This window comes from Larus michahellis, chromosome 2 (genome assembly GCF_964199755.1).
Source record: "Larus michahellis chromosome 2, bLarMic1.1, whole genome shotgun sequence".
Classification (NCBI taxonomy): Eukaryota; Metazoa; Chordata; class Aves; order Charadriiformes; family Laridae; genus Larus; species Larus michahellis.
The window spans coordinates 21,150,323-21,163,103 of NC_133897.1; the positions used below are offsets into that span (position 1 = coordinate 21,150,323).

Sequence of the window (12,781 nt, forward strand, 5' to 3'; positions counted from 1 at the left end):
AACATTATTAAAGTTTATTAACAAAAGCTTTGTACATATCTTTTCATACACTTGGAATTTTACATCTAGTCAAAATAACAGCACATTTCCATCTTACCTTTTGTACAAATTGTTACAGAATATCCACCAGTGGGTTGAGTAAGCAAAATAAACCACTGGTTTACTTTTGTAAAGTATCTACAAAAGTGATTTGTGACATTTTTAAAAAATTCCCCAGAACATATAAAAATAAATTATTTTTACTTTTTCAATTAAATCTACTAATTAGAAATATTACAAATCAAAATATCCGTGTTTTCTTATGAATTCTTCACAATACAAAACAGATTCACAAAACTTTATTTACAGAAATGAGGTAAGAACTGTGCAATGTTTAACTAAGAAACATATTGCAGAATTAACATGTTCTTCCAAATAAGTACACAGTGGAGGTCTAATTACAGCTGGGTCTTTTTCCTCTAATAATTCCCACCGTAATGTTGATTAGTGGTCATTAACCCCGTTTAAACTGTCCTTCACCATACTGCATAGACTCGCGCCGTGAAATCAGCTACTGTCGGAAGTGTTGGTAACGCAAGTTCACCCGTTTCAACCACTGGTAAATTTTAGTGGGAAATATTAACTCACTTTTTTTTGGTAATTTATTAGTGAAAAGTGACCCAGGTAACAATCTGCCTGAGCTATCTACAGTGGTATAAACACCTCTAGGAAAGGCAGAACAAGGCGGCTGCTGGTGCAACACAGAATATTCCCGCTGCTAACGAGGACACGTCTAGTGCATGATCAGCTGTTTGCAGCCATTTCAACAAAGCGGAGGTAGCAACAGGCACTTGGTTTAGGCCAGACACGACACCAACTTCTTCCAGTGTGGCCTTCTCATCTGGTAAGAAAACTTTTGTCACTGGAACCAAACCGGTTCCTTTAAAAACCTCAGAACTCTAAAACCTACACCAAAATTAATAAACTTCGGATTCCATACTGTAATTCTTACTCAGGAAAAACTCCCACTATATAACAACAGGAATTTAAAAGAATAAAAAAGTTTCAGAAGCAGATTCCCTTATGAGTCAGGTTTCAAAACGGGGGGGTAAAAAAGAAACGACAAACAGCAAGTCCAGGCTGCCGTTACAAGCGTAGTCTAACAGGGTGTATTGCAACTGCAGCAGAAGGTCAGACTGGCTGGGCTCCCGCTGTTTTTTAAAACTACTGCTCTGAAACCAAAGCAGCGTGGGACCACGGGCAGTTCAGCAGCCTTTACATTTATAAGATTAGGACTGAAAAGTCAAATATGTGTTTTTCTGTCGTTGAATTTGTACTTAGTACCATCACATTGACAAAATAATCGTGGTTTGCAGTTTTATCTACTTCACAGTCTGAAACGTTAAAAAGTACATCCATTTTAGTGCAACAAGAAAGCAAATGAAAGCCTACCAAAAATATCCTTGTGAAAATTATTAACCTTTTGCTGTGCAGTAAGAGTTCCTTGTTGCATTTCTTCAATCTGCAGAAAGGCAAACTGCAGTTTGCAGCCAGACGAAGTGCTATAACAGCAGGACGTGCAGTTCTCAAGTGTCATTCAAATGTCAACTCTTCTCTGACGCAACTGGTCCAGTTTTATCGTTGAGCCTCTGTGTAAGAGAAAATACTTCTAAAAATCAGATTATAAAATACAGAGTTAAGTAAAGTTAAATTCGTACAAATGACAAAGCAGTACTTTTACCAGAGCTATCTAAATAGTAACTTCTGCATTGCAAAGAAAAATCATCTATTGTAGAATAAAAAGTGGGAAAGAATAATTAAAGTAGTCCTACATTGAAGCAACTCATATGAAGGTCATTACAGCTGCTGTTAGAAAACATCAGTTTTGCTTCAACTTTCATTCAACTTTCAACAATTTCATACTTTCAACAACAAGACTTGCTGTTCCCGGCTGTTGGTCTCTCCTTAGAACCACACGATGGTCAGGACAAACACCAGGTGAGCTCTGCTACGCTTTACCCACCGGAGAGGGCTGAAATCTACACTTCTCCATCAGAACAGAAATACAATTCCCATTTTGCCCCATCACGATTATCCTTCTCTCATAAATTGCTACAAAGACATTTCCTGCAAGTATTGACCAGGACTGAGCAGAAACCTCATCTCATTCACTGAGCATTCAGAAACACTTGAAAAGCTGCTCCAATTCGAATTGAGATTCAAATATTGAAACTTTTGGCAAATGGAGAATTTGTTAAAAATTCATTTTGGATTAAAATAGTTCAGACAATCCAATGTTATCCATCTCAATTCTAACCTTTTTTTTTTTCTTTTTTTTTTTTTTTAAAAAAGGCAATTTCAAAAGAAATTTATTTCTGAGGGTTTTGTTCAAAAGATGTTCTGAGATTTCCTGGAATTGTTTACAGCTAACTGTTACAAGAACAAAACTAAAATTGTAACTGCGTATTTGTAAAATATACTAGTTCTGCCCGGTCACGCTGTCCAAACCTAGTAATAGTCATTTCAAAAATTCAAAATAAGGTCACATATAGAATAGTTTGTTCTGATGCAAACCAAATATAGGATCTCAATTCCATTCACTAGTCATTTTTAGAAAATGAGGGGAGATAAATTTTAAACAGACAAGAACAAATTGTGAACATTTCTAAATGAAGGCAAGGCGTTGGGCAAACCCCTGGGACAGAGCGCTTCTGCTCTGACAGCCGGGGACTGGGAAAGGACGTGATCTGACTGGAGTCCGGCCATTTGCAGTATGGCTGCAACATGACAACAACGGACCAAACTGGAGACCACGCGCAAGGCTTAATAAAAGCACTCACTCGTATTTCTGAATGGAAGGGAGCTGTTTCCAGGAAAACTGTCTTGAAAATTCATCCTTTATGTTTTGTGTCTCACCTTATGTTCAGGAAGTACCACAAAAGCTCAGCTGCCTGAGTCGCCCTCCACCACTGTGCCCCTAAAGTAGCTGGGGGTGGGTGCAGAGAGAGGACCGACATCTAGCCCCAAACTCTTCCTTCCTGCTATTGCAAACAAGTTTCCCTTTTTTCACGACCACTGCCACTTGAGGTCTTCTCCAAGGAATACTGGAACGTTTTCTTCCTGCTCTACTCATCCTTTGTTTTTACAAGTTCCACACGCGCCTTCCCTTCATCCTTTGTTATATTGTATGACCCTTAGAGAATGAAGTCTATTCTCTGACTCCTTGAAGAAAGGATTCCTGTCTCGGGGATGGAGTTTACGGGCAAATGCTGAAGACAATGGAACATCTTTGCCAGAAAAATGTGTCTTGTTTCCTTATCTGTCTAGGGAAAGTTGTATTACCCTACCAAGCAAAGGAGTCACTCAGCCTTCCCACGCCAGAACCAAGATTCAGACAGCCCGTTCTCCTGGTACATATTTCACCTTTCCAGCAATGGGCTCCTCATCTCTCAAGTCATTGACTAATCTCTGCAGCTTCACAGTGCCTGAGGCCTGGCCAGGACAAACTCTTCAAGTAAGGCGATAAAAGGAATGATCTACAAAATAGTGGACACAAAGCTGGGGAAGAAGGTGGGGTGAGGAGGACTAGGGCTGCAGTTGTAATTACAAGAGGAAGGCATGGGTCGCTGGCCTGGTGTCCTGATCCAGGGAAGCAGGAGCGTGCAGCAGCCAGGTTAGGTGTAAGTGACTACAAGTTCTCTGAGTTCTGAACTTCAGTAAGTGCAGCCCAAGGCACAAGAAAAAGAAAATAAGGAAAATAAAGAAAAACTCGACCATCCTTGAGTTGTGGATACATGCACGTAACTTGCTCTGTATCTTTTAGTTGCCTCATGGAGGTACTACATTGAAAATGAGGTGAGAAATATACTTACTGTCACCTTCTGAGCTGTGTTATCTCCATGAATTGTAAGGAATGGGTTGGTGGTAGCTGCATTAAGTGGTGAGGCCTGTGTGCCTGAAAGCAAGTTGTTTATGGGTATCTGTGCTCCTCCAGTAATCTGTAATTGCTGTACTTCAGACTGGTGGTGTTGGTGGTGGTGATGTTGTTGCTGTACTAATTGATACAAAAGGGCCTGATGTTGTTCCTTGAGCAATATGAGGAAAGGAAGGAGAAAAAAAAAAAATTAATCAAGAATTAGTTACTGAAAAAAAGCTCCTCCCTGGGTTCTTGCTTATCCAAATCATCAATCAATGCAACTCTTAACCTAATCCCAGCTAATTTAGGTTACACGGATGAAATTCCATAAGATTGTGGGAAGGGGAAGAAAGCGCCTATAAAATTTCCTGAAATCAGTAGCTCAGCAGAAGTTCAGCTAAGCCTGATGGCTTCGTCACGCCTCCATCAGAACAAACATACCTGAGAAGAATATCAAGCCATGTTTGTCAAAGTACTAAAACTACACAATTAACAATACAAGTAGTTAAACCAGTTACCTAATGGCATATATGAATACTGCAAGGCAGAATAAAGACAGCTCATGAGATGATACCCAAAAATATTTTGCTAGAGTCCTGGTGGAGTCAGAGAATAGTTTAGGATATTGTTAGAATCCAGACATGGTCCCAAACTCTGCTGCCCACAGCTGATGCCAAGAGACAAGCCACCATGTCCACACGGGACTAAATGGGACTGAAGGCACTAGGGAACAATTCTAGGGCTACACAGAGCCCAATAGTATCTTGTAGTTTAGCATGACTGTCATCCAAAAAGGTTGAAGCAACTGAAAAACTAGAAGATTATCAAAACCTGTAATATCAAGTTAAACACGTCTAGCATTTTTATTAGGCTGAGGAGTTTATCCATGCCTTAGAATACCATAGAGGAATAAATCATAATTAACTGTAAAACTTACTGATGTGAGTTGCTGGGTACTTAGTAATTGCTGAAATTGCTGGTGCTGTTGATGGAGTAGAAGTTGTCTCTGTTGGTCAGGAAGCAATCCTAGTCCAGAGGCACTGTGGGGTTTGACAGGGAAATACTGAGTTTATATGAAAGTACGGGAACTTCAGCTTTCCATTGAAATAAATAAAAGCTGTATATAAATAGACAGTTCCTGTTTAGCATTTTGATTGCATACTGTCAAATATTAAATAGTCTGTCTGTCCAGTTGCATTTTTTTGATACATACCTAGACATTACCACCACCGCCCCCAGTCTCAGTTATGCTGAGCAACAGCAACATCTTGCCTGTAATGGAAGTCTACTATGTGCACATTATTTTAAGCTCAGAAAATAATTACCATTTCTACATTTTTTTCAAACACTTTATACGGAAAGGCCAGATTTTATATGATAAGACAGGTCTTGCCAACCTTTCATACTTAGTTAACTAGCATTTACTTTGTCTTGGTTTCCTTCTAATTCTCATCTTTTGCTATGTTCAGATTACCACTATTGCCTATACCTTGTCTGTAACTTAGCAAACACGCTGAGCACTGAAGCTGGCCATCCAATGCTGCCACAGGATGAAGCAAGCTGCCCCTGCACTTGCCTACCACTTAGCTCCCAGTCCCTGCTTTCATGCCTACGTAAAATTTTCTGCAGCTATTTAGGAAATTGGGCAGGGAACTGATCCATCTGACAACTGGAAATAAAGGGTTTCTCCAGCTCTGCCAGTTCACTGCTAGACCAACAGCATGAACGAGGGTGGGTTTGGAACAGGAGACCAGGAAGACAGCTGGATTTACTCTTTCCGTACCAGTGTTAGCTTTACTAGTTTAAAACACCCATTGAATTATTAAGGTGTAGTTTCATGATAGGTATCCTGCTACTGAAAGGTTAAGTACATTTCTGTCCCCTCCCCTTGCACTAGCTCTTGTACAATGAGCTGCGTCTCGCGGGAACTGAGCTGAAACCAAAGCTAGTACAAAACACACTGAAAGATTATCTATTAATGTTGATGAGGTTTTTGTGTGAATGCACAAGCACTAGTATCAGCAAGAAGGTGTGCGCAGGACGACAGGATTGCTAGTAAGGAATTAAGTTAAATCAGCAACTAATCTGCACAGTTAGGCTACAATCATTTAGCTCTTCAGGACAAAATATTTATCTTGCCTTTCTACAGTAGCTAGCATGCTGTAGCCCAGCTCCGTGATCACTTTGACATTTACTTTGTATTAACCAGGCAGTATGAAAATACCCAGAGCATCGCCATTCTCTACTGCTGGGACAGGGCAAGCAACCCACAGACTTAGATTCATACTTCACTGGATGCCCACAATGCTATGGGAAACACATGCTGGGCTGAACTTACTATTCCCTATGGGGTATGTGAAGTCTGCATCTATGGGATGTCTATGGGGCTGGATGGGATCCACCCAAGGGTACTGAGGGAGCTGGCAGAAGTCCTCACCAAGCCACTTCCCATTGTTTATCAGCAGTCCTGGCCAACCAGGGAGGTCCCAGTTGTCTGGAAATTAGCAAATGTGACACCCATCCACAAGAAGAGCCAGAAGGAGCATCCAGGGAACTACAGGCCTGTCCGCCTGACCTTGGTGCTGGGGAAGGTTATGGAGCAGATCATCTTGAGTGCCATCCTGTGGCACATGCAGGACAACCAGGTGATCAGGCCTGTCAGCACGGGTTTATGAGAGGCAGGTCCTGCTTGACTAACCTGATCTCCTTCTATGACAAGGTGACCCGCTTAGTGGATGAGGGAAAGGCTGTGGATGTTGTCTGCCTGGACTTTAGTAAAGCCTTTGAGACAGCTTCCCACAGTGTTCTCCTGGAGAAACTGTCTGCTCATGGCTTGGATGGGCGCACTCTTGGCTGGGTAAAAAACTGGCTGGAGGGCCAGACCCAAAGAGCGGTGGTGAATGGAGTTAAATCCAATTTGTGGCTGCTCATAAGTGGTGTTCCCCAGGGCTCGGTACTGGGGCCAGTTCTCTTTAATATCTTTGTCAATGACCTGTTTGAGGGAATCGAGTGCACCCTCAGTAAGTTTGCAGACAACACAGAGTTGGGCGGGAGTGTCGACCTGCTTGAGAGTAGGAAAGCTCTACAGAGGGATCTGGACAGGCTGGATCGATGGTCTGAGGCTAGCGGTATGAGGTCCAACAAGGCCAAGTGCCAGGTCCCACACCTGGGTCACAACAACCCCAGGCAGCGCTACAGGCTTGGGAAGGAGTAGCTGGAGAGCTGCCCAGAGGAAAAGAACCTGGGGATGTTCGTCAACAGCCAGCTGACTAGGAGCCAGCAGTGTGCCCAGGTGGCCAAGACAGCCAACAGTATCCTGGCTTGTATCAGAAATAGCGTGGCCAGCAGGACTAGGGAAGTGATTGTCCCCCTGTACTCGGCACTGGTGAAGCCTCACCTCGAGTGCTGTGTTCAGTTCTGGGCCCCTCACTACAAGACAGACGTTGAGGTGCTGGAGTGTGTCCAGAGAAGGGCAACAAAGCTGGGGAGGGGTCTGGAGCACAAGTCTTATGGGGAGTAGCTAGAGGAAATGGCTATGTTCAGTCTGGAGGGGGCTGAGGGGAGACCTTATGGCCCTCTACAACTACCTGAAAGGAGGTTGTAGCGAGGTGGGGGTCAGTCTCTCCTCCCAAATAACAAGCGATAGGACAAGAGGAAATGGCCTCAAGTTGTGCCAGGGGAGGTTTAGGATGGATATTAGGAAAAATTTCCACACTGAATGGGTTATCAAGCATTGGGACAGGCTGCCAAACATTGCTAGGTTGAGTCCCCATCCCTGGAGGTATTTAAGACATGTAGATGTGGTAGAAACGTGGTTTAGTGGTGGACTTGGCAGTGTTAGGTTTACAGTTCAACTCAATGTTCTTAAACGTCTTTTTCCAGCCTAAATAATTCTATGATTCTATGATATCCCATAAACTTCACAAAATCGTTACTATCACTTCTACCACTTCCCTGGTTTTCAAATCTCTTGTCAATGTATTTTTTCTCTAGTCAACAAGTTAATTCTACTGACCTTGTCCTGTGCAAGCCACTTTGCCTCTGATTATGCTTGCTGTACTCTTTTTTTTTTTTCCCTTGTATTATATCCTTGTCTGAAACTGTATAATCAGAACTGCACATAATATTCCAGACACACACACCAGGGGATTAATGTGATAGAACACAAAATGGATAACACCATTCTATTTATTCCCCAATAACTGCTAGCAATGTTTGTTTGACTGTTGAGGAGAGCAGAGATGACACTCCAAGGAAACTCCTAAATTTTCCTCCTGAGCTGCAACAGCAAAACTCAGACCTAACATAATCTAGAACTGTGCATGTGTTTGACTTTCAAACGATGACATTCATCGATTAATTGAAATTCCTTCAAACAGTTTTAAATTCAATTGTATCAAAAACATTTGTAACAACTGCAAAAAATAAGTACCTTCAGTCTGACTAATATTACCATTGTTTCCTTCTCTTTTTACCTCACTTTTTCTGTATTCTTCTATACTGGAATGAATCTTCTCCATTTTTTTTCATTCTTTTATCTCTTTCTTTCTTTTTTCCTATATCATATTTTACCTTTGCACTTCTTTTTTCTGCTGCTGTTCTCCCGTCTCTTTATCCTCTCTGCCTTCCTCTCTTGCTCTGCATTGGCACTTGAAAGAAAATATCCTCAGCCAGCAGCTGAAATCTAAGTGTCTAGAAACAAAACCTAACTACAGACGACAAAACACTGCAGCTCCCGAGCTTCCCAGAAGAGGCAGTTCACTGGATTTCACCACAGAGCTTTCTCTAAACCGCATCAGCTTGGAATGTAAATTTAATCCTTTTTAGCTTCTCATTAAAAGGTATATGATCAGTCTGAAACTCTCCATCTTCTCTGGTTGCGAGAATGTAAAGAAACAATCCTATCTTTTTCCTTAAATCACTTAATCTCCCGGTTGCTCACAATCTGTATTAAGCCATCTTTTTCCCAGAAAAGGATAGAGTATTTTTCTCTCCCAAATGAATGCAGGCTCTTTTATCTACAATTTGAAACTCTCTCAAACAGCACGGTGCAAATCAGTTATTTCTCACCTCCTTGTGTCCCACAGTTAAAGAGCTCACATGAGTAAGGACAATATGCATAAAGAATGTTGAGTAATCTAGCTATTTGTCACCTGAAAATGTCCAAACAGATTCTGAAGCTTGGGAAGTTACTGTAAATAGCGACTTACAGGAATATCTGGGAAGTCTTTTAATTACAGAACAATACACCAAAGTTAGGAAGTAGGGCTGAGTTCTCATGTGGCTTTCTGCTGTCTTGCAAACACTAATTTAAACCACCTCCAAAGCTGACCACCACCGTGCGATCTAACCAGGTTTGGAAAGCTCGCACCAGCATGGCAGCAACCCTCCATCCCTGCCTGTGCTTGTTACCATTTAACCCTCACAATTAAGAGCTTCAAACCGTAGTGATACCTAGAGGAACTTAACATTAAGGAAACAGTCAACTAGTTGCCACTGAAACAGCATTGAACTCAAGAGTGGCAGGTGTCCCATATAATTTCAGAACCAATAATTTCAACCAGTGGAAAATATTTTTAGATTTTTTTTTTCCTTTTTTTTCTTCATTCAAAATCATCCCAGAGCCTCTTCATAACATAGTTCCAGTAACAGAAAAGATTCTTCATATTTTTCACTGAAGCATTTGTAACAGAAGAAATGGGAATGAGGAATGTACGTGTCATTACTAAAATCTTATTAGCACTAATTAGTATTAGTGCTTGCTCAGCCTGAACTTTTTCCCTCTAAATATACAACTAGAAATACTGAAAACTCACAGAAAATGGGGGCAATTGTGAAACACCTCAAAGGGAAGGGGGCCCAGCAGAGAATTGTGTAAAAAGTGTACTTTTAAATTTAATATAAACACTAAATTAGTATTACTGGGGAAGCAGTGTAGAAAGAGATCATGCAAGAATAGAAACAGAGAAACGGAAATGCTGGCAGAGTTGTACACCATAAGCTTGTTGTAGCAGAAAACAAGGAATCACTGGAGTATTCCAGACTACGCTAAAAGTTAGAGAGCGAGCTTATGAACAGGATAGTAGTTGCAGTATTCTGCATGAACTGGGGTAGACTACAACTAAACTACACACTCAGGAGTTACAGCAGTTAAGATGGATATTTAAAAAAGAGACAGAAGAAATTCTGCAATAGAAAGAGTCTGAAATAAGTAATCTGTGCATTAACAAAATCATATGAGAAACAGAAGCATGACCTGTATATTTTGACATTACTTGAAAGTGGAAAGCATCATACAACTGGTCAATATTATTGACTTTCTCTAGTATTTCTCACTTCCCCTCATGCTTTTGGGGAGAGTAACGCAAAATTCTTGTGTTTTCAGCAGACCTCTGATACTCAAGAAAGAAGATAACTTTTCATTAACAAAATGTCTTTTGTTTAACCTATGAAATGTTATGTTCATATATGATATAAACTATGAAAAATATAACCTCCTCAGTAAAAATATAATAGCACAGCAAATCAACAGGATACACTTGAAAGTATCAGATTTTATGAGCCTACTGAAGCAATACCACACAGTGATGCGGTGCACGAATATTCAGGAGCTGCCAAACGAACAGTGAGGAAAGAAACTGGAAAAACAAGCTACAAAACTAGGGAACCCTTGCATCATTCCAATCACATACGCCTTTTTTGGTGGGTAATCCACCATAATCTCCAAAAATAAACTCTACTTAACGACAAGTAATCCACTGCATATTTGCAGGCATTTCTTTCTACGCAGAACCACGGTTCTCCTTCCCAAGTGATGGACAGTATAAGGGGTGGGGGGAAGGGGAATGAGGAAAATGAGTTAGCCCAGGCTCTGCTCTATCCCGAAATACTTCCAGACCAAGCAGCCCATTCCCCTTCCCGGAAAGCAGCTGTCTCCTTTTGTTACCCATTTGCCTTGCAGCTCAAGCAGCAGCACTTTATGCTACTGAGGATACCTGGGTTTGGGGAAGGGCTGTTACAAATCCTGAAGCACGGATCTTTTTATGCATTTAAAAATCCTTAGGAACACCCACTTGAAAAACTGATTTTGTTGTCTTTAGACTCAGATGCAGAGAACTGAAAACACCGTGCAATGGTATTACTACTCTGGTTAGTTATGCCAATTACATGTTTAATTACATGACCGTATACAGTTCTCCTCCTTCCCCTCCCCCCTTCGTACTGCAACAAATGGTAGCTTTTCCAGTGCCCCTTTAATCCTGCAAGAACAATTGTCAGGACAAAGAATATTGTTTTCTGAACTAGAAAAAGAGCTGGAGCATATTTACATGATTGTATTTGTTTGGGAATAAATGGAAACAGGAAGAACAGGAATAAATGGACACTGGGATTCCCAAAAGCTAAACAGAAAACATCCTTCCTTTAACTTGACTATTCATGGTTCCATTAAATACCTTCTTACTTTCATTCAAAGATCAGGAGCAGAACCTGGTTTGACAATTACAGGCTAAGGAAGAAACATTACCTTTTGACTAAGACAGTTTAAAAAAATACAGCTAAACTGAAGAACAGCAGGCACTATCCGGAAAAACATAAAATCAGCAAATTCTTACCTGTTATTTAACGTGGTTGGCAGAGGATGCGTTGCATTGGGTGGCACGGTTGCATGAGTGAGAGGAGAAGGGTTCTGTGATATTGTTGCTGGGGTCTGAATTACCCCATTTAAAGCCCCTACAATTCCATTGATTGCCAGCTGGCTGGCTGGCAGCGCTCCAATTATTCCACCCACACCAGGCACTGCAGGAATGGTGGAGGTTACAGTCTGCATACCACTAGCTAGTGCCCCCACTGTCACACCATTGACCTGTTGAACTCCTGTGACTCCTGAGCCTTGCTGAGCTGGACTCTGCCCAGCAGGTGGTGGAGTGGAAAGAGCTGATGAACTGCTGGTGCTTTGTCCGCTGGAGGTTATCTCCTGGTGTAAAAACAAACAACAAAACCCCCTCAGCTGCACAAAATTTCACCCAACACCACAATGCAAGGACTATGATGAGTTAACTTGTAACAAGTTTAAGTTTAGAAGCAGCAAATAAAAATTACCTGATTTAATACAGGAAGAGAATTGTCCGGTAAAAAACTGTTTCCCAGATGAGGGCTTTTACTGCTGTTCAAAGAATCACTGCTAGGTGCTAAAATAATTATTTCAAAAAACACATAGTAATTAAATTTCTGTAACATGTAAAAAGATACAGAATACTTATTTCAAAATAATGTCAAAGGTAAACAGAAAATGTAAAGTCAACCTTAAAATCATTGCTGAATAGTAAAATATTAACTAAATAATTGGTGAATCAATAGATTCAAACAGATGTGCTCCAGACTGAAGTAAAAAAGAAACTGCGCTGAAACAAATAGTAATGCTTCACATAAATCTTCTAATTGACTTTTAAGCATTTAAACACACCAACAAATTCTTAGTCTATATTTATCCTGCATGTGTATGCATCCCCCATCAATGGCATGTGTGGATGAAATAAGTATTTCCTATAAATACATGTTCAAATTAATTTGACATTTTAATACTCTCCTCTACTTACCTGCTTGTACTGGAAAGGCATGTACTTGATGAGAAGGGCTAGGATTTGAAGTTATTGTTGGAAAGGGCACTGAGAGCTGTGCATTGAGTAGCTGAAGCCGCTCCTTCTTAGCAGTCAGATTCTTTATCTGTTCTTCTAACCGCCTATTTTCAACCTGAAGTTGGTGTAACGATTTAAGCATTCCTAAAACTAAGGTAAAAATGTGTATGTTATCTTCCATAACCACATTCAAAGAATAAATAACATCTTCATTTTTTTTTAATTTCTGCGTTACAGTTTAAGACTAGCA

The 12,781-nt window shown here is 40.8% G+C and overlaps 1 protein-coding gene across 5 annotated transcripts in view; it reads right to left on the reverse strand.

Moving 5' to 3' along the window:
- Positions 1–12,781, reverse strand: part of MLLT10 (MLLT10 histone lysine methyltransferase DOT1L cofactor) — a 146,995-nt gene continuing 134,214 nt past the window's right edge. For 4 of the 5 annotated variants that reach the window (XM_074574494.1, XM_074574493.1, XM_074574491.1 and 1 more), the window contains 6 exons: positions 12,493–12,681; positions 11,996–12,084; positions 11,509–11,870; positions 4,833–4,935; positions 3,852–4,064; positions 1–1,645 (listed from right to left, as the gene is read on the reverse strand). In XM_074574494.1, the coding sequence (XP_074430595.1) occupies positions 1,577–1,645; positions 3,852–4,064; positions 4,833–4,935; positions 11,509–11,870; positions 11,996–12,084; positions 12,493–12,681 (1,025 nt within the window). In that variant the 3' untranslated portion in view covers positions 1–1,576. The remainder of the gene's footprint in view (positions 1,646–3,851; positions 4,065–4,832; positions 4,936–11,508; positions 11,871–11,995; positions 12,085–12,492; positions 12,682–12,781) is intronic. The other variant, XM_074574492.1, reaches the window with a different exon arrangement.